Raw genomic sequence first — 21,461 nt, 5'->3', positions numbered from 1 at the left:
TGCCTTCCCGCAACCCTCAAGCAACAGCCGGGGGATCACTTGAGTCCAGGAGTTCAAAGCTGTAGTAAGCTATAATCATGCCAAGTGATCCAAGCTAGGTGACACAGTAAAGTCCTCTTTCTAAAAAAATTTTTAAGCAGACTGTGGTGTCTCATACCTGTAATCCTAGCACTTTGGGAGTCAGAGGTGGGTGGATTGTTTGAGCTCAAGTGTTCAAGACCAGCCTGAGCAACAGTAAGACTAAAAATAGAAAAACTACTGAAAATAGAAAAACTAGCTGGGCACTGTGTTGGGCACCTGTAGTCCCAGCTACTTGGGAGGCTGAAGAAGGAAGATCATTTAAGCCCAGGAGTTAGAGGTTGCTGTGAGCTGTGCTGACACCACAGTGCCCTAGACCTGATGACAGAGTGAGATCCTGTCTCAAAGAAAATACAAAACAAAACAAAAAAATCCTCCAAGTGTCCAGCACCAATAACCATTAACCCGTGCCCAATCTTTACTAATGCATATCCCAATCTACTTTCCTCATATTTTTAAATCAAATTCTAGGTATTATATCATTTCATTTGTACTTATTTCAGTATTTATCTACAAAAGCACTTTTACATACAACCACAATATCACTGTCCAAACCTAAAAAATTCTTTAATATCAAAAATAAATGTACACACACACAAAGAAATCAATGTCTACACTTGCAATTGTCTAATTAAAAAAACTTAAACAATTTAAAAATAATAATTGATCCAAGGTCCATAAAGTATAATTAACAAGTCTTTTATATATCTTTTAATCTATGGGTCCTCCTACCATTTTTTTGTTGTTGTTGTTGTTTTCTGAGACAGAGTTTCACTTTGTGTCTCAGTAGAGTTCCTGGCGTCATAGCTCACAGTATTTTCAAATTCTTGGGCTTAAGCAATTATCTTGCCTCAGCCTCTCAAGTAAGCTGGACTAGAGGCACCCGCCACAACTCCAGCTAATTTTAGAGACAGGGTCTTGCTCTTGCTCAGGCTGGTCTCAAACCCCTGAGCTCAGGCGATCTCATACCATGCCCGGCCTCTTCTACCATATTTTGATTTCCTTTGTAATTTATTTGTTGAAGAATCTAGTTTGGGTCCTGTGGTTCCTCATATTCTGAATTTTAGTGACTACATTCCTAAGGTATAGAACACATTTCTCTATCTTCTTCCTATAAATTGGCAATTGGCTTTAGAAACATGATCAGATTTAAGACCAACTTTATGGGCAAACTTACTTCCTGAGTGATACTGTGTTCTTTCATTAAGAGAAACAATGTCTGATTATCTCTATTTCTGATATGCTATAGCATCCATGTTCAGTACCTACATCCGATGGTTCATTATGGGGCACCAAAAGGGTAGTATTCTATCCTGCCTTCTTCATTTATTCACTGAATACTTTTTTTTTTAAGAGAAACATACCTCCATCTAGCACTCTCTATTGGCACAATTCTTATAAGGTAAGATAAGAGCTTCTATCCTTTAAATTTAAATTTCACATAAGTTCATTCTCTAGCAGTTATGAAAAAATTATTAAGAATTTATGGAATCGTGCATATTTTATAATACATTGCAGTTATATCTGTATTGATGCTAATTTTTTATTAATTGGAGCCTTTTCAAATTGGCTACTCTTCCCTGACCACCCTATCTAAAATAACCCCATTCACTCATTATAATTCTTCACATCCTTACCTTATTCACTTTTCTGCATAACTCTTAAATCACTTCACGATATTTAGGAATCCATTTGTTTGCTTGCTTACTATAGGACTCCCCTACTACAAAAAACCCCATGAAAAGAGGGCAATGAAGAAATATTACGTAAAAGTCAAAACATTAATATAAAAGATGAGCTAAAAAGGGCATTAGATCCAAAATACAGGCAAAATGGTTATCACTAGAGAAGAAAGTTTTCACCTATTGAAATGGGAAGGAAATGAGACAGAGAAGAAATGAGTAGTAAGTAGAAGTACAGATAAAATTTCTTTGATGCTTCCGTGCTGAGAAGATTTAAGTTTTCTTCCCAAGTTTCAGCTCTCTTCTTTACAATCAACATCTAAGGAGTGTGTTTCCTCCCCCATCCGCAGGTCTCTGCTATGCCACAATGGCTTCTGTGTGCTTGATTAGTGCTTACCCAGGCTCCATCTTCTTTTCTCATCCCTCACAACCATCCAGGGCTCCTTCCCTTGTTCCAACAGGGTAATCACATCTGGCTTAGAAATGGAACAGCCTGCTTGAAAGAAAATAATAGAACATAATAAAGAATTGATTTGATCAAGCCTTCAGAATAAAGAAGACTATAGGATTAAAAAACATTCAGAATAGGGCAGTGCCTGTGGCTCAAATGAGTAGGGCGCCAGCCCCATGCCAGAGGTGGCGGGTTCAAACCCAACCCTGGCCAAAAACTTCAAAAAAAAAAAAAAAAAATTCAGAATAGAGTACTTTAGGATCACCAGGAAAACAAGAACAGAGAGGTAGGGACATGGTCTTATTTTAATTTAAACTCATATAGGATCTGTCTCTTGAGGGGAAATAATACTTGAGAACACTGGTTTCAAATCTGGCCTCTGTTAGAACAAATAACTTAATCTCTCTGTGCCTCAATTTTCTCAGTTGTAAGAAGGGGATAATAGTAATGTGTATACACAGGGCTGTTGTGAGGTTTGATTTAATATAAATAAAGTCTTCAGATAAGAGCATTACATATATTTATTAGATATTATTTTGATCTTATTTTGCTAACAGGAAAATAGTAAGTTTCTTGTCAGGTTACATGTATTCATCCTATGTTAAATGCAAAGTTCACAGATTTTAAACTCTTAATCACAATTTAATTAAAGGATAATGTGAATGCTGTAGAAAAATGAATATGACCACTTCAGTTTTAACGAAGTATTGATTCAACCCAGTATCATACACATTGCATAGCTCTTTTACTCAGTATGTAGAACCAGATATCTCCATTTTCCTATTCTCAACATAGGCGAGTCCGTGAATAATATGGACCATATATAGTAGTATATAACCAGATTACTTTCACAATGGTTTTGCTATGGGATATTTGCTTATGAATATCTTAAATATTTGCTTATCAATATCTAAGAATTTCTATCCAGCTGTCATTAAAGAGAGGTAATAACAAAAACGACAATACAATAACAGAAAAGACAAAGAAAGATAAAAAGGTCATGAATTATTGGGGAAGATGAAGGTATCTACTGCCAAACCACAAAGCAGACATTCAGCTAGGTTTTAGAAAGAGTGTGAATTTCTAAATCATTTGACACAGATAAGCTTACCCAATGACACCAAGTTGCTATAGTTCTCTAATATCACATCTCTGTACAAATTCCTCTGATATGAGTTCAGACATTCCCACTCTTCCTGTGAAAAGTCTACAGCCACATCTCTAAACATCACCAAATCCTGAAATAATAAACCCATATGTTATTTGTAAGATTGCAGAAAATATTTTGAAGATAGAGGAAGAATCTCAATGATAGATGCTCATTTCACGTATCAAATGAATAGGCTGGAGCTGGAGAAGCTGTGACGTGGTTAGGGGCCACTAAGAAAATGAGTGTGACTGAAGCAGAATATGTTCTTGAAGATTTCTACTAAGATAGAACAGGCGTTGGCAAATGGTTTATGTAAAGGGCTGATCTTTTCGCTGCTGCATATTCTTCTTCTTTTTTTTTTTAATAATTATTTCAAAATGTAATTAGTTTGCAGGCTGTACTAAAACAGGTCCCGGCCTGAATTTGACTTTAAGGGCCAAATTTGCAGTATTTGAAGTTTGCCTACCACTGCTATAGCCAAAAATTCCTATGTAATATGGCATTAACTAATTTTATACATTTCCAGACGTTTTGGTAATTATCAGAACTTCCCAATTAACTGAAATAGGTTCATAATAACACTGCTTGCATTGGGACGATGGCTCAAGTCTGTAGTCGTTAAGTCTGTGGTTCTCAACCTATGGGTCACAAACCACAGGAACTGTTTTAAAGGGCCATGGCATTAGGAAAGTTGAGAACCACCCTAAGTGCTTTGGGAGGCTGAGGCTGGAGGATCAGTTGAGGCCAGGAGTCCAACCTGGCCAACATGGCAAGACTCTGTCTCTACAAAATAATTTAAAAACAAAACAAACAAAACATTGCTTGCAAAGGGCCTAAAAATTCTCAATAAATGTGACTTACCTATCCTCTTTTTCCTTTAAGGATTGAAAGAAAAAAAATGAATGGCATTTCTCCCCCAAAATGAACTACAAATCACTATTTAAAATAATAATTTATTCCAAATCTAACTTTATAATTATTTGTATCACTCACGTTTCTCCTTATAACAAATCCTCTGTTGAATGTTTTAAATTTATACAATAAAGTAGTTCCCCTTATACTCAAGGTTTTGCTTTCCACCATTTCAGCTACCCAGGGTCAACCTTAGTCCAAAAAATATTGTGGAAAATTCTAGAAATAAACCAATTATAAGTATTCATTTATTTATTTATTTAGACAGAAGATTGCTCTGTTGCTCATGGACTCAGCCTAGCTCACAGCAACCAATCAACTTCTGGGCTCAAGTAATCCTCCTGCCTCAGTCTCCCAAGAGTCTGAGGCTACATAGTTTGTGCCACTATGCCTTGCTCATTTTTCTTGTGTGTGTGTATGTATGTGCCAGAATGTTATTTTTCTATTTTTAGTAAAGATGGGGTTTCACTCTTGCTCAGGCTGGTCTCAAACTCCTGACCTCAAGCAATCCTTCTGCATCACCCTCCCCGACTGACATGATTGCAGGAATGAGCCACCATGCCCAGACACAATTGTTAAGTTTTCAACTGCTTGCCATTCTGAGTAGTGTGATAAAAATCTCAAACTATCCATTCCACCCTACCCAAGATATGAATTATCCCTCAGTTCCAGCACATTCATTGGATACACTACCTGCCCATTAGTCATTTAGTAGAGATCACATCCAAAACGCATAGCATATTATGGTTGGGTACTGTCCAAGGTCTCAGATATCTGCTAGGAAGGGGTCTTGGAACAAGTTTATCTCATGGATATGCCACACTTAATAATGATTATATTTATATATTTCTATACTTATTATATAATATATTAATTTATATTTAGAATTTATATTACACAAAATCTCTAAAACGGCAATGTTCAATATGCTAGCTGAACAACATCTGATTACTGAGCATCTGAATTATGGCTAGTCCAAATTTACATGTTTGGAAGTGTAACATACATTCCACTTTAGATAGTGATGATTTCAATAGAAAAAAGAATGTAAAATGTCTCTATGATTTTTATATTAATTATACATTGAAATGATAACATTTTAGATATACTGGGTTAAATAAAACATTGAAATTAATTGTAGCTGTTTCCTTTTACTTTTTAATGTGACTACTTAAACATTTAAGACTATGTATGTGCTCTGCATATTATTCTATATTTTTAAAATGTTGCTAATTTTAAATTACATATGTAGCCTGTATTATAATTCTTGTGGACCGTGTTATTCTAAGATGTTCTCTGGTCCTAAGAGTCTCAGATCAAATACAGCCCACTAAGGACTTCATTTTTGCTCCACCACTGCTCTAGACAGAGATGGAGCACAAAAAGACCCGGAATGATTTGGTCAGCGCACACCTTGACATGGACGGAGAAGAGAGGGGCACGGAGGAGGGGCCTAGCTGCCTGGCTGCGACTTTCATTAGAATGGGAGAGACTAAGAGTGCCTATTGGACGGGGCTCTGTTAGGAAGTTTCAGAATAACAAATGAGAATGTTCACATACCCTGAAAAAAATGACAGAATTGCAAATAGAAACACCAACTCACATGAGCCATAATTTCAGAATTTCAAGAACTGGTCAGTTTTCCAGAAAGTTCCTTTATTGGAGAAGCAGGGTGGACAGAAGCCGGAGCTGGAGGAAGAAAGTAAAGCAATGAGAAGAGAGTTGTCTCAGAGCTTCCACATTTTATTTTATTTTATTAATTTTTTGTTGTTAAGACAGAGTCTCACTAGGTCGCCCTTGGTAGAGTGCTGTGGCGTCACAGCTCACGGTAATCTCAAACTCTTGGGCTTAAGCGATTCTCTTGTCTCAGCCTCCCAAGTAGCTGGGACTACAGGCACTCGCCACAATGCCTGGCTATTTTTTGTTGCAGTTGTCATTATTGCTAGCTAAGCTGGGCCAGGTCCGAAACCCGCCACCCTCAGTGTATGTGGCTGGTGCCATAACCACTGTGCTATGGGCGCTGAGCCGTTTCCAAATTTTAAAAATCTATATACTTTCTCCATTCTTATATGCAATCTTCCTCTCTAATAAACACACACAAATTTAGACAGACAAGAGATAGTTTAGACAAATGTATATCCCCCCAAAAACCACAGAGAAACCAGCTGCACAAGGAATAGACACAAAGCAGAGACTCTCTTGCTTCAAAGCATATGCCCAGATGTTTCAGCCGGAGCTTCCAGTTAGTACTGGAAGAAAAGAAAGAAAGTAAATTGGGCACCATGGCTCATGCCTGTATTCCCAGCACTTAGGAGGCTAAGGCAGGTGGATTGCCTGAGCTCACAGGTTCAAGAAGAGCCTGAGCAAGAGTGAGACTTCATCTCTAAAAAATAGCCAGGCATTGTAGCGGGTGCCTATAGTCCTAGCTACCGTTTGAGGTTGCTATAAGCTGTGATGCTGCAGTATTCTACCAAGAGCGACAAAGTGAGACTCTGTCTCAAAAAGAAAAAAAACAAAAGTAAAATGGTTACTATATATTGTTAGAGGAAAGGACAGGTTAGAAAATAATATTGTAGGGCGCCTGTAGCTCAGCAGATAGGCCACCAGCCACATACACTGGAGCTGGTGGGTTCAAACCCAGTAGTCTTTGTATACGCCAATAACAGCCAAGATGAGAGGCTAATTAAGGACACAACCGCCTTCACCATAGTTTCAAAGAAAATGAAATACCTAGGAATATACCTAACCAAAGAAGCGAAGGACCTCTATAAAAAAAATTATGAAACCCTAAGAAAGGAAATAGCAGAGGATATTAACAAATGGAAGAATATACCATGCTCATGGCTGGGAAGAATCAACATTGTTAAAATGTCAATACCAAAGCAATCTACTGATTCAATGCCATCCCTATTAAAATACCAACATTGTAGACTCAGCACCTGTAGCTCAAGTGGCTAAGGCGCCAGCCACATACACCAGAGCAGGCAGGTTCGAATCCAGCCTGGGTCTGCCAAACAATGACAACTGCAAACAAAAAATAGCCAGGCGTTGTGGTGGGCGCCTGTAGTCCCAGCTACTTGGGAGGCTGTGTCAAGAGAATCACTTAAGCCCAGGTGTTGGAGGTTGCTGTGAGCTGTGATGCCACAGCTCTCTACCCAGGGCAACAGCTTGAGGCTCTGTCTCAAAAAAAAAACAACCAACATCATACTTTCAAGACTTGGAAAAAAGGATTCTGCGTTTTGTATGGAACCAGAAAAAACCCCCGTATAGCTAAGGCAGTTCTTAGTAATAAAAACAAAGCTGGGGCATCAGCATACCAGATTTTAGGCTGTACTACAAAGCCATAGTGGTCAAGACAGCATGGTACTGGCACAAAAATAAGAGACATAGACATTTGGAATTGAATAGAAAACCAGGAAATGAAACTAACATCTTACAACCATCTAATCTTCAATAAACTAAATAAGAACATACACTGGGGGAAAGAGTCCCTATTCAATAAATGGTGCTGGGAGAACTGGATATCCATTTGTAAAAGACTGAAACTGGACCTGCACCTTTCTCCACTCACAAAGATTGATTCAGGATGGATAAAGGACTTAAAGGACTTAAATTTAAAGCATGAAACAATAAAAATCCTTAAAGAAAGCATAGGAAAAACACTGGAAGATATCGGCCTGGGGAAGGACTTCATGAAGAAGACTGCTGTGGCAATTGCAACAACAAAAATAAAGAAATGGGACTTCATTAAACTGAAAAGCTTCTGTACAGCTAAGGAGACAACGACCAAAGCAAATAGACAATCTACATAATAGGAAAGGATATTTGCATATTTTGAATCAGACAAAAGCTTGATAACTAGGATCTATAGAGAACTCAAATAAATAATCCACATGAGAAAAGCCAACAATCCCATATATCAATGGGCAAGAGATATGAATAGAACCTTCTCTAAAGAAGACATATAAATGGCTAACAAACATTAAAAAATGCTCATCATCCCTAATTATTAGAGAAATGCAAATCAAAACTACCCCGAGATACCATCTAACCCCAGCGAGAAGGGCCCACATCACAAAATCTCAAAACTGCAGATGCTGGTGTGGATGTGGAGAGAGGGGAACACTTTTACACTGCTAGTGGGACTGCAAACTAACACAACCTTTTTGGAAGGAAGTATGGAAAACCGTCAAAGAACTAAGCTAGACCTCCCATTTGATCCTGCAATCCCATGACTGGACATCTACTCAGAAGGAAAAAAAAAATCCTTTTATCATAAGGACACTTGCACTAGACTGTTTATTGCAGCTCAATTTACCATTGCCAAAATGTGGAAACAGCCTAAATGCCCACCAACTCAGGAATGGATTAACAAGCTGTGGTATATGTACAGCATGGAATACTATTCAGCCATAAAAAAGGAGACTTTATAGCCTTTGTATTAACCTGGATTGAAGTGGAACACATTATTCTTAGTAAAGCTTCACAAAAATGGAGAAGCATGAATCCTATGTATTCAATTTTGATATGAGGACAATTAATGACAATTAATGACATGGTGAGGTGAGTGAAGGGGAGAGCAGAGAGAGAAAGGAGGGAGGGGTAGGGGAAAGGAAGAGCAGAGAGAGTGAAGGAGGGAGAGGGGTGGAGTCTTGGTGTGTGATACACCTTTTTGGGGGCAAGACACAATTGTAAGAGGGACTTTACATAACAAATGCAATCAGTGTAACCTGGTTTCTTGTACCCTCAATGAATCCCCAACAATAAAAAAAAAATAATTGTCATTAAATTGGCCTGTGTAAGTGGTGACAAATAGGAAAATTAGTGGGACTTTAAAAAATAATTCCTACCAATAATGGAATATTTTATCTCATCAACACCCTGAGATCCTTCTGTGAAAGATCACCATCCTGGTTTATAGCATTTCTAAAGTGATTAAGATATAGTATGCACAGAAGACAAAAATAAATGTTTACTTCATAGCAGCTTCTTAATAATTTGAGTATCCCTCTTTGGCTCCAATGAATAATCAATTATTAAACCCTTGCATGAATGGTTGCAGAATATCTTACAAACCTTTATCATAGTATTCAAGATTCACACAATTATTTCTCGAAGATTCTTATTTGTAACAATAGATACTCCTTAATATTACATTATATACTTTTTTCCTATAAATAACTATAAATATGATTTTATTATTACATAATATTCCATTGTGTTCCCGGTTTGATAAATACTAATTTTGTAAAAGAATATCCCCAAGGACATTCCCAGTTATTTCAGACTTTGATTCTGGAGCAGTAAAAATCAATTCTGTTGGAACTCATACAACTTTGATAATATCAAGAAATGATGGGTGGTGCCTGTGGCTCAAGGGGTAGGGCGCCGGTTCCATATGCCGGAGGTGGCGGGTTCAAACCCAGCTCTGGCCAAAAAAAAAAAAAAGAAATGATAAAATCCTCCCCAGAAAAAAAATTAACACCATTGGTTCAGTGCCCATGCTCAGTGGTTAGGGCGTAGGCCACGGTACACTGAGGCTGGCAAGTTGGAACCCTCCCCTGCCCTACTAAACAACAATGACAACTAGAACAAAAAAATAGCCAGGCGTTGTGGTGGGCACCTGTAGTCCCTGCTACTTGGGAGGCTGAAGCAAGAGAATCGCTTAAGCCCAAGAGTTTGAAAGTTGCTGTGAGCTGTGACTGGCACAGCACTCTACCAAGGGCAACATAGTGAGACCCTGTCTCAAAAAAAAGAAAAAATTAACACTATTTTCAAATATATACAATGATTCTGTATATAATCTTAAGAGATTTTTGTTACATTGAAAGCCCATAAACACAATCCAAAGACCACATTACTAATCCCTGTTCCGGTCCACTTGAGTATCTGGCTCGTTTTCCTGCTTGCTGCATCCATCACAGTTACCCTCACATTTTTTATTGCCTTTAGGACTATGGGAAGCTGATAGGAAAGGACTAAGTATCATCACTTAATAGCAATAGCTATCATTTATTAAGGAATACCTATGTGCCAGCTTTAGAGATTCTAATTCATGTTACCTCTACAAAACAACTCCATGAAGTATATACACTGTTATTAAACATTTGCATGAATGGTTGCAGAATATCTTACAGATATTCTTGTATCTGTGTAACAGTGTAACAGTGTATACAGTTGACTTTACACATGAGAAAGCCATAGCACAGAGAAATTTCCAAGTCATTCAGATTTCAGTGGCATTCTGAATTCAAATCCTCATAATCTAGGTTCAAATTTATTTATTTACTTTTTTTGTGTTTTTTTTTGGCCGGGGCTGGGTTTGAACCCACCACCTCTGGCATATGGGACCGGCGCCCTACTCCTTGAGCCACAGGTGCCGCCCATAGGTTCAAATTTCTTAATCACTGCACTATTCTACACCTCTCTCAGTTTATCCAGAACAACACATATAGATATACTCAATACAAATTCACGCTGCCAAACCTCAAACCACGTCTGGCTAGTACCAAAAATTTCTATTCAAGAAATCTGGCAGGCAGGGCACCTGTAGCTCACCGGCTAGGGCGCCAGCCACAAGCACCGGAGCTGGCAGGTTTGAATCCAGCCAGGGCCTACCAAACAATAATGACAACTATAACCAAAAAATAGCCGGGCGTTGTGGTGGGCGCCCTGTCGTCCCAACTACTTGGGAGGCTGAGGCAAGGGAATTGCTTAAGCCCAAGAGTTGGAAGTTGCTGTGAGCTGTGACGCCACAGCTCTCTACCTAGGGCTACATAGTGAGACTCCGTCTTAAAAAAAAAACAATTGTCCTGACAAAAAAAATCCCCCCACCTACTCCAGAATCACTAAAGCTATCTAAACCCTAAACTAAACTACTCTTTAGCAAATCACTGTTAAAAGCAAAGCATGAACATTACCCTCTAGCAGGGTTATTTCCGTATCATCAAAAACCTCAGATTGAAAAACAACGCTTACAGAGCATTTGAATAGTTAACTAAGCGTGTCTAACTGCAGAAAAGCATGAAGTGCACCAGAAACAGGGAAACTATTTATCAGATCCCCTGCTTTTAACTAACTAAGGAAATCCTAAGGCCCAAATCAGTTAATAAGTAGATCATTCGTAAGCAGAACTTCTGGAGCGAAGGAAATCAAATGCATTTCACAGAAACAAAAGCAACAGCACAAACTCACAGGAACACGGCTTTTAAAGTATCAGCAATTCGTTCCCCCTTCTCAAGGGCGGTCTCTGGAAACCAGCAGGGCTGGGGAAGCAGACATGGTTCATGATACCCCAGGCTTTTCTTGGCTTGGTCAGAATCAATCCTCCACGCAGTTCTGGCCAAAAGTAATCGCCACCTGAAGGCACAAATGGAAATGAGGAGACGGCAGGTCCTCAGTCACAGCGCTGCGTGTGGTATGTAATTCGACACGAGGGCCGCCCACCCCCCGCGGCCGCCCGCTGCAGCTTCCTTTTAGCACCCAGAGACCTGCCCCGAATCCAGGTCCCGGCGTTTTGCAGAGGACCTTCATTCGGAGGCTCCATCTCCGACTTCTCTTTTGGGCCTTTTCTCTACAGCCGAGCTGTGCACGGGACCCAGGGCCTTGCACTGCACCACAGGCCGCACCCACAAACCGGGCCCCGTTACTGCCGCACCAGCCTCCAGGCCTCAGGGACGCAGAACCCGGCGAAAACGCACAGACTTTAGGCACCTTTTCTCCACTTCCACCCCGGTCTGCAGACCCGGGCCCGTAGCGTGCTCGTTTCCCCCAGAAAAGCAGCTGTCACGCGCGAATCTGTCTCCGGCGATCCGGCCTCAAGCGACTCGCAGAACCGCTCGGCGTAAGGAGCCTGCCGTGATCCTGGAGAGCGCGGGCCGGCAGAGAGTGCGCATGCGCGCCGGGGGGCGGGGGCGGGGCCGCGGCCACTCCCAGGCGAGCCAGGCCGGGTTTGGGAGCGGGAGGTCCAGTCCGGAAGCAGGACCCTGTAGGGGCAGGGGTGTCAGACGACTCAGACCTTGGAAGGGTGACACCGTGACTGAACCCCCCTTATTGAAGATAACCCGGCATTCTCCCCTGTAGGAACTGTAGACCAAAATCAGAAAAACTGCATACTGCGCTTTTTTCATTTGGTTCTTGGCTCCGCGCCCATGGAACCTGTGACCTAGGCGCCGCCACGCTGAAGCGCTTGGAAATTGATTTCTGGGCGGAGTGTGCAAGCACCGGGGTTGGGGACCAAAAACCAGGGGGAACTCCGGGATCCTTCCAGGAAAGAAAGAGACGAGTGGGGCCGCACCCGCATAGAGGGTGGGGAAAGTTGGCGCCCGGAGCTTAAGTTGGGCTGTCCAAGTCTCCCCTCTCACTAATTGTTCTTTCCTATACCAGTTGCTCTAAGAAATACAGTTGTTATGTCCCCTTTGTAAGTTTTGCATGTGGTGTTCACTCCTATTATTCGTATACTGAAATAAACGGAGTCCTTCATGTCTCTGCACAGATATCACTGCCACATGACAGGGTCTGTGAATGCACTACATAATATAAAAATACTCTATTCTTATTGTTGTTTTCGGACAGAGTCTCACTCTGTTGCCCAGCCTAGAGTGCTATGGCATCATTCTAGCTCACAGCAACCTCAAACTCCTGGCCTCAAGTGATCCTCCTGACTTAACTTCCCTAGTAGCTGGGACTACAGGTGCCCGCCACAATGCCTGGCTAGTTTTTCTATTTTTAGTAGAGAGGAGGCTCATTTTTGTTCAGGCTGGTCTCAAACTCCTGAGCTCAAGCAATCCTCCAGCCTCGACCTCACAGAGTGCTAGGATTATAGGCATGAGCCACAGTACCCAGCCTCCTATTCTTGTTTACTGCCCTTCATAATAGATTTCATTGCCTGATGTTATTTAACTATTTATTCGTTTTCACATGTACTTTACATCTTCCTTAATATATTCTGATCTCCATCATTGCAAGAAGATCATCTATCCTATTTGGTACTGGTTATGCCAAGCACAGGGCCAGGCTCAGAGTACCCAAGTATTTGCCATGTATAAGAATGGACGTATTGGAAGCGCCTGTGGCTCAGTCGGTAGGGCGCCGGCCCCATATACCGAGGGTGGCAGGTTCAAACCTGGCCCCGGCCAAACTGCAACCAAAAAATAGCCGGGCGTTGTGGCAGGCGCCTGTAGTCCCAGCTACTCGGGAGGCTGAGGCAAAAGAATCGCTTAAGCCCAGGAGTTGGAGGTTGCTGTGAGCTGTGTGAGGCCACAGCACTCTACAGAGGGCCATAAAGTGAGACTCTGTCTCTACAAAAAAAAAAAAAAAAAAAATGGACCTATTTTTAGGGACTGGAGCCATACCATGTATAGGGACCTGTGTACAAAAGAAAAACTGAAAAGCATTTGGATCCAGTATCTACAGAAAACGACTGCATCCCAGAAAGAGAGGGTCTGTCACTAAACTGGGAAGGAATATGAGAAAAATAACATAGTGAGAAGATACTGAAATAAATATTAAGTTGAATGACTATCTCACATTAAGGTACTCATTTCTTCTCCATATGACAAGCTTATTTTCCATTGAGAAGGAATATGGTTACCAACTGAATGGACCAATTCCATTTGGGCTGTTACTTACAGAAAAGGCTTTCCCTGCCTCACTTGCTCTTACCTGTACAGTCTTTTCTTGTTTCTTCACTCACAACCATCCAATTACCAACCAATAAAGTAATTATATATGGCTTAGACATGGAATGTCCTGCTTAAAAAGAAAAGAAGTGCCACAAAATATGGAAATAAACATTGGAAGTCAAAAATTATAATTACAATTGCAATAAATAGTCAAAGTAAAACTGAATAAGAATTTACAAAAGAGTAAGAGAAAGAAAAAGAGATCACCTATGGAAAGTCATAATGTTTTTATTTCTCTGTTCTTTAAAAATAAATTTAAATTCATATGTCCTCTACTTCTAGACAGCAAGCATAATGAGGTGGAAACATATTGTGGAATCTAGGATCTATTCCTGACTTTGCCACTCTCCAGTTGTGTTTGACCTTGGACAAGTCACTTAAACTTACTTTATTTATTTAAACTTCAGTATTATCACTAGTGAAACTGGAAAATAATAGGGCAATTGGAAGGACTAAATTAGCTGATATATAAGTAAACTGCTTAGAAAAATGTCTGGTACACAGTAATGACAATGTTAGCTATTAATATTAGTATGCGCTGTAATCATTTTACAAAGAGCATAAAAGAAGAGATACCTATAACATATTCACCCCACTTGACATGTCATTTTCATGGATTACAACCATATATAACTCAAATGAAGTCTGGCTGGGCATGGTAGCTCACATCATAATCTCCACACTTTGGGAAGCTGGAGCAGGAAAACCCCTTGAGATTAGGAGTTCAAGACCAACCTAACCAACATAGTAAGACCTCCCTCAACTCTAAAAAAAAACAAAATCTAAAAATCAGCCAGGCATGGTGGTACATGCCTATAGTCCTAGCTACTCCAGAGGCTGATGTAGGAGGATCACTTAAGCCCAGGAATTTGAGGTTAGTGAGCTATGAGTGCACTACTGCATAGTAGCCTGGGTGATAGAGCAAGACTCTCTCCAGAAATACACACACACACATACACATCAAATGAACTCCATCTTAGGAAATGGACTGCTTTCTCCTCAGTTTTAAGTGAATTCCATTTATCCAACCACTATATGAAGAGGATCTCCTTTGATAATGACAGCAATCCAGGACCCTTTGTAGAGCAAACATCCCTGCAACTGGATCAGATCATAAAATGGAGCACTGCATTTATTCTGAGCACAAATAAAAAATAATAAACCTGGATCCTCTGACAAATGTTCTATGTCGAACACCAGAAAATTCTAACTAAACCACTTACCATGAAGGAAAAAAAGACAAAAGAAGGATGTGTGAATGTCACCGAAAGAGAAGATGAAAGTGTTTAATAGAGTTACCATTTCCAACCGACAAACCTCTAACCATTTCCATCAGAACAAAGGAAAGAAATCTAGCTGGTATTTTGAAAGGCAACCTTGAAAATTACAATAGAAAAATTATGGGGTGGCGCCTGTGGCTCAGTGAGTAGGGCGCCAGCCCCATATACCGAGGGTGGCGGGTTCAAACCCAGCCCCGGCTGAACTGCAACCGAAAAATAGCCAGGCGTTGTGGCGGCGCCTGTAGTCTCAGCTGCTTGGGAGGCTGAGGCAGGAGAATCACGGAAGCCCAAGAGCTAGAGGTTGCTGTGAGTCCTGTGACATCATGGCACTCTACCGAAGGCGGTAAAGTGAGACTCTGTCTCTACAAAAAAAAAATAAATAAAAATTATGTATACTACAAAGCAGATTCTAGGTTATTCCAAATTATTTGAGGCTGATAAACATACCCACTGAGACCAAGTTACCATAGTTTTCCATCATCACTTCCCGGTATACAGTTCTCTGGACCCAGTGGAGATATTCCCACTCCTGATGAGAGAAGTCTATGGCTACATCCCTGAATGATATGGATACCTGCAACAGCAAACACACGTATTACAGGAAAAATTAAAGAAAAGATTTAGAAAATGGAGTAGAGGAGATGAAGAACTTCACTGCAACAAAAGAACACAACCAGCACACGGATTAGAATCTATAATGTCAGAAGAGAGGGACTGAGCAGAATGTGTACATATTTTTGAAGAGAACTGTGACATAGACAAAACTTTCTGCATGCTCTGGGACACCTCTTAAATATCTAACACTTCTGAGATTCAAAATATAACATCGTTTTCCTATTGAATTAAATCATTATTATATGCATAATGCCCAAAAGGTATCTGCCTCATAAATTCTCAATGTCAGTTAAGTAAGAAATATTTTCACTTGGAAGAGAATTAAAATATTGAGTCATGAAAAATTTTATCCTACATATAATACAGACAGAATCTCAATTTTAGAAAATAAAGTTTCCATAAAATAATTTCTTCAAGCATCAAGTACTTCACTATGTCAAATATCACCATGAACAGTTTTTTGTTTTTTTTTTTGAGACAGTCTTAAGCAGTCACCTTCGGTAGAGTACCATGGCATCACAGCTCACAGCAACCTCAAACTCTTGGGCTTAAGTGATTCTTTTGCCTCAGCCTCCCAGTAGCTAGGGCTACAGGTGCCCGCCACAATGCCCAGCTATTTTTTGGTTGCAGTTGCCATTGTTGTTTAGCTGGCCTGGGCCAGGTTCAAACCCACCACCCTTGGTGTATGTGGCCAGCACCCTGCCAACTGAGCTATGGGCACCAGCCTCTCACCATGAAAATTTTTATTTATTTTAACAAAAGGATTTTTTTTTTTTGCATGACATCATTATTTTATGGTATTTTTTTCTCTGGACTTTCCATCAAAATTCACGATCTCTGGGTTTAGATGTCCAAATCAAAATATTAGTTCACCTCTGGTAGGCTGAGGTGGGTGAACTGCCTGAGCTCAGGAGTTCTAGACCAGCCTGAGCCAGAGTAAGTCTCACTATGTCACCCTTGGTAGAGTGCTGTGCCGTCATAGCTCACAGCAACCTCAAACTCTTGGGCTTAAGCGATTCTCTTGCCTCAGCCTCCCAAGTAGCTGGGACTACAGGTGCCTGTCAAAATGCCTGGCTATTTTTGTTGTTGTTGCAGTTGTCATTGCTGTTTAGCTGGCCCAGGCCAGGTTCGAACCCACCAGTCTCCTGTGCACGTGGCTGGCGTTGTAACCACTGTGCTACAGGCGCCAAGCCAAGACCTCGGTGCTTTAAAAAAAAAAAAAAGCTGGGCATTGTGGTGGGCGCCTGTGAGTTGTGATATCACAACACTCTACCAAGGGCAAGAAAGTGAGACTGCCTCCAAAAACTGCAACCCCCCGCCCCAAAAAAACAAAAACAAAAAAAAATATTAATTCACGTGCATATGCAATTTTTCCTTACACAAAAATTAATGTCCTTCGATGCCAAATTCTACTGTATCTACCTGAAAAATTCAAATGTCTTCAAAATTTCAAAGACTTCTCAGGGATGGTCATATGGAACAATACTCTTGGTCTTACCAAATGACAAAACTGACCTGGAATGCATATGTCTTTACTTCTAAGACTTTGACTCCTTTAGTCTCTATCACTGCCCATATTATTGAAAAATATGGGCTTGGTGCCTGTAGCTCAGCAGCTAGGGGCCAGCCACATAGATAGGAGCTGATGGATTCAAACCCGGCCCAGGCCTGCCAAACAACAATGACAACTACAACCAAAAAATAAAAATAGCCAGACATTGTGGCAGGCGCCTGTAGTCCCAGGTACTTGGGAGGCTGAGGCAAGAGAATCACTGAAGCCCAAGAGTTTGAGGTTGCTGTGAGCTGTAATGCCATGGCACTCTACCAAGGGTGACATAGTGAAACTCTGTCTCAAAAAAAAGAAAAATTTGGTCAGTAATGACATGAACAGTAGTTACCTTACAGTGGGCCACTCAGGGAACATGGAAGGTGATGTGGCAAATACTTTATAGGAAGAACAATAACTGAGAAATATGTTAAACTGAGGCCCCTCTCATGGTAAATAACTTCAGGAAAACCAATGAAAAGTCCTACCTAACCTGAAGATCACACACAAATATCAACAAGAAGAGAAACATCAACTTACACAGGCCATGGGCTTATACCAGATAGAGCTATTCAGTACTCAGGGTTTCTCTATCAGAAAAGCACAGAAGCTGGAAAACCTAAACCTGAAAAAGAAGGAAGATCTTGGGACCAGCTGTGCTTTAGTGTTTCCCACAGGATTCAAAACAATATTTTTGTTTTGCTCTGCCATTCCAGGTTCTGAACTACTTCCCTATCATACACAATTTGGGATAATTAGGATTCTGGATAAATCCATTTCCTCCCACATTCACAGGTCTCAATTACACAGTCACAAAGGGGAAGCATATAGGCACTGAAGCCAACCCAGATATTTTATCATGAAGTTTTCTAACCAGTATGCCATTTTGGTGAGGCAGATGTGGACATTGAGATTGAGCAGCTCTGAGCTACCTCTTTCTATCTCCCCCTTCAAGACTGAAAAGAGAACATGTCATTCACGCCAGAATCTTTCTTTGATCTTGAAAGTGGGTAAAGTTAGTCAAGATATTGGAAAAAGATATGGGAAATATTCAATCCATGATGCTGTAAAAGTCTAACCATTGCCATAATATTGTTGATCACTAATTTTCCGCAAAACCATTCCAAGTTATAATAAATAATCTTTGATTCCAGATCGAAAGCCCAGGTCTAAAAAGTTTGGGTTAAGAACACTCAGGAAAACTGCAAATTAACAAATTTCTATCGAATTTCAGGGGGGTTTTGGTTCCATTCATGCCCATTAACACAGACAAAGGGGCCTCTAATTAAGAATCCCTTTTCTAGAACACTTAAATTTTGGCACATCTCCTTAACTTGCAAAGACACAAATAAATTCGTAAGTTGCATTTGATCTTTAGAAATTGAGGGCAGCGCCTGTGGCTCAAAGGAGTAGGGCGCCAGCCCCATATGCTGGAGGTGGCAGGTTCAAACCCAGCCCGGTCACAAAAAAAAAAAAGAAAGAAATTGAAAGCAGAATGATCCAAAATCACCTCCTAATATTAAGTGTTTACGTTCCCTCCCATAGCTATACATTTCATACACATCCCCAAAAGGAAGTATTGTAGATGGAATCTGTAATCAGCGTTCAATGTAGGTTCTTGGAGTCAGAACTAAGGAAGAACTGCGTTTCTTTTTTCTTTTCTTTTTTTGAGACAGAGTCTCGCTCTGTTGCCTAGGTACAGTGCCATGGTGTCATTGTGTCATCTCTGCTCACAGCAACCTCATCCTCTTGCTTCAGCCTCCTGAGTAGCTGGAACTACAGGCACCCACCACCATGTTCAGCTGGTTTTTCTATTTTTATTAGAGATAGGGGTCTTGCTATTGCTCAAGCTGATCTCCCAGGGAACTGTGTTTCTTTCTTTCTTTTTTTTTTTTTTTATAGGAAATGGTTGCCCATTTCTTTTTATTTATTTATTTATTTATTTTTGTAGAGACAGAGTTTCACTTTATTGCCCTCGGTAGAGTGCCGTGGCGTCACACAGCTCACAGCAACCTCCAACTCCTGGGCTTAGGCGATTCTCCTGCCTCAGCCTCCCGAGTAGCTGGGACGACAGGCGCCCGCCACAACGCCCGACTATTTTTTTGTTGCAGTTTGGCCGGGGCTGGGTTTGAACCCGCCACCCTCGGCATATAGGGCCGGCGCCCTGCTCACTGAGCCACAGGCACCGCTCGGAACCGTGTTTCTTAAACATGTGAATGGTAGAGGAGGGGCTTCTAGGAAGAAATCTTATTTCTGGAATTGCCAAAGTTGAGTACCTGACCAAATTTAGTCAGATTCCTTAACTTTCTCCTAGGATCACATGTGCATTTCATTGTTAATCCAGTTTTAGCAAAGAAGGCTGGCTAACTCAGTTTAGCAAGAACCCTCCAGCCCCATATCCAACTGGGTTCCTCCGCCTCCATCATCCCTCAGGTGGTGACTGATCCCCTTCACCTCTTTCAGCAAAAATCCTGTTAGATCAATTTATCTAGAATCCTCCTTACCCCTAATGTTTCCTCTTAGTAAGTTTCCATCTAAGGATCCTCATTCCCTTCCTTGAGGATAAATTTCCACTTACCTCTGCTGTACTGGGCGCTAAGCCCAATCCCTCTCACCTACTGCAAAATCCCACTGCAGTGGTCTCTAATTTATCTCGATACTCCAGAATAAAGTCTTCCGTAGCATACTTTGTCAAGTATCACTTAATAATTTTTAACATAATCTATCATGTTTATGTAAGGACAATTACTGCTCTAAATTTTCCATCCCGTTTCTTTTCACTGGAAACCTCATTTAAGGTTCAATATCTGACTTCCCCATTGAAGTCACCGTAGCACTCATATTTGACTGATGGGAGCAAGGAAGCAGCAGGGAACCTGGAACCACGGGTCACAGTGACTCTCACTACAAAGCCAAGGCAAAGCACGACACACACTCCAGCTCTCTGTCACGTAAGGACAGCTGTACACCTTAGTCTCAACTGCGCCCAGCGACACAGAAGCCCGCTCCAGCCCTGTCACACACTGACTAGTATCTAACCCTGCCCGTCTGTCCACTGTGATCAGACCACCCTCCTCTGAACCTCAAGCACCAAGCGCCAGAGGCTGCAGGCAGACATCTCCCCGAGGAGCGCCTCCCTCAACTTATCTCCCACGGTCAGCCAGAGTCCGCAACAGACCGCAGAGTCTTTCCCGCAGCCACCCAGGCCGACTTCTTCCTCTGGTAGGAGCGAGGCAAACATAGTCCACAATCAGAGATACCGGAAAGGGAGCCAGAGATCCAGGTTTCCTGGGGAAATGCAGCCCAAGCCAGACCAGTCAGGACTGCAGACCCGCGTAGGCAAAGGAGTCCAGGCAGTGAAAGTAACGGGATGGGAAACCCGGAAGACAGACCGCCTTGCCCACCTCCCGGACCCAGAGACTTCTGGGAGTTGCGGCAACTCCTAGGAGTGCGCAAGCGCAGATGGCCCGACTAGCGGCTCAACAAATCTAGCCTTGGGCGGGAGTTGTCACCGAGTTCTCAGGTGGTTAAGGAAAGGAGTCCCAGTGGCGCCGGCGCCAGGTAGTCTGAGAGGAGAACTCTGGAGTTCTTCTATTTCGAGGCCTCAACCCTGAGTGTGAGGGCACCGTGTAAACTCAATGCCGTGATTCCGAGGAGAATGCGTGCTTTACTGGGTGTGGAGTTCTTCAAAGTGGGAGTCTGGGACAGTTACGGCCCCTGAAACAACTACACAGCCAGGCGGAAAAGAATGAATGAAGACCCTACCTCTCACCACAGACAAAATCAACTCAAAATGTGAGCTAGGGAATCGGTAGACACTGCTTCACACAGAACCAAAAGTCCTAACCACGCTACAGGACGTGGTAACAATAAATTAGGACCGGCTAGCATTAAGATGGGGAAGGAATTGGCTGCTTTTTGGCCTTGCAGCTCATTAGTTATATTAACAGACTGACCCCACGATAGTTCCAGGAGGGACCACGTCAAGAAAGGGGAGGGTGGCCAGGCGCGGTGGCTCACACCTGTAATCCTAGCACTCGGGAGGTCGAGGCGGGTGGATTGCC

The 21,461-nt window shown here is 41.5% G+C and overlaps 1 protein-coding gene across 8 annotated transcripts in view; it reads right to left on the bottom strand.

Moving 5' to 3' along the window:
• ZFP30 (ZFP30 zinc finger protein) overlaps positions 1-20,999 on the bottom strand; it is a 36,112-nt gene extending 15,113 nt beyond the window's left edge. The window contains exons 1-9 of one of the 8 annotated variants that reach the window (XM_053604995.1): positions 20,658-20,999; positions 17,938-18,022; positions 15,684-15,810; positions 13,937-15,598; positions 11,987-12,258; positions 11,468-11,632; positions 5,877-5,962; positions 3,323-3,449; positions 2,158-2,256 (exon numbers count right to left, since the gene is read on the bottom strand). In XM_053604995.1, the coding sequence (XP_053460970.1) occupies positions 2,158-2,256; positions 3,323-3,449; positions 5,877-5,885 (235 nt within the window). In that variant the 5' untranslated portion in view covers positions 5,886-5,962; positions 11,468-11,632; positions 11,987-12,258; ... (2 more) ...; positions 17,938-18,022; positions 20,658-20,999. The other 7 variants (XM_053604996.1, XM_053604994.1, XM_053604999.1 and 4 more) reach the window with 7 other exon arrangements.
• Positions 21,000-21,461: the final 462 nt, after the last annotated feature.

This window comes from Nycticebus coucang, chromosome 10 (genome assembly GCF_027406575.1).
Source record: "Nycticebus coucang isolate mNycCou1 chromosome 10, mNycCou1.pri, whole genome shotgun sequence".
In the NCBI taxonomy this organism is placed as follows: domain Eukaryota; kingdom Metazoa; phylum Chordata; class Mammalia; order Primates; family Lorisidae; genus Nycticebus; species Nycticebus coucang.
Note: the sequence above shows the minus strand (reverse complement) of the source record. Positions and strands in the feature narration are given on the sequence as shown.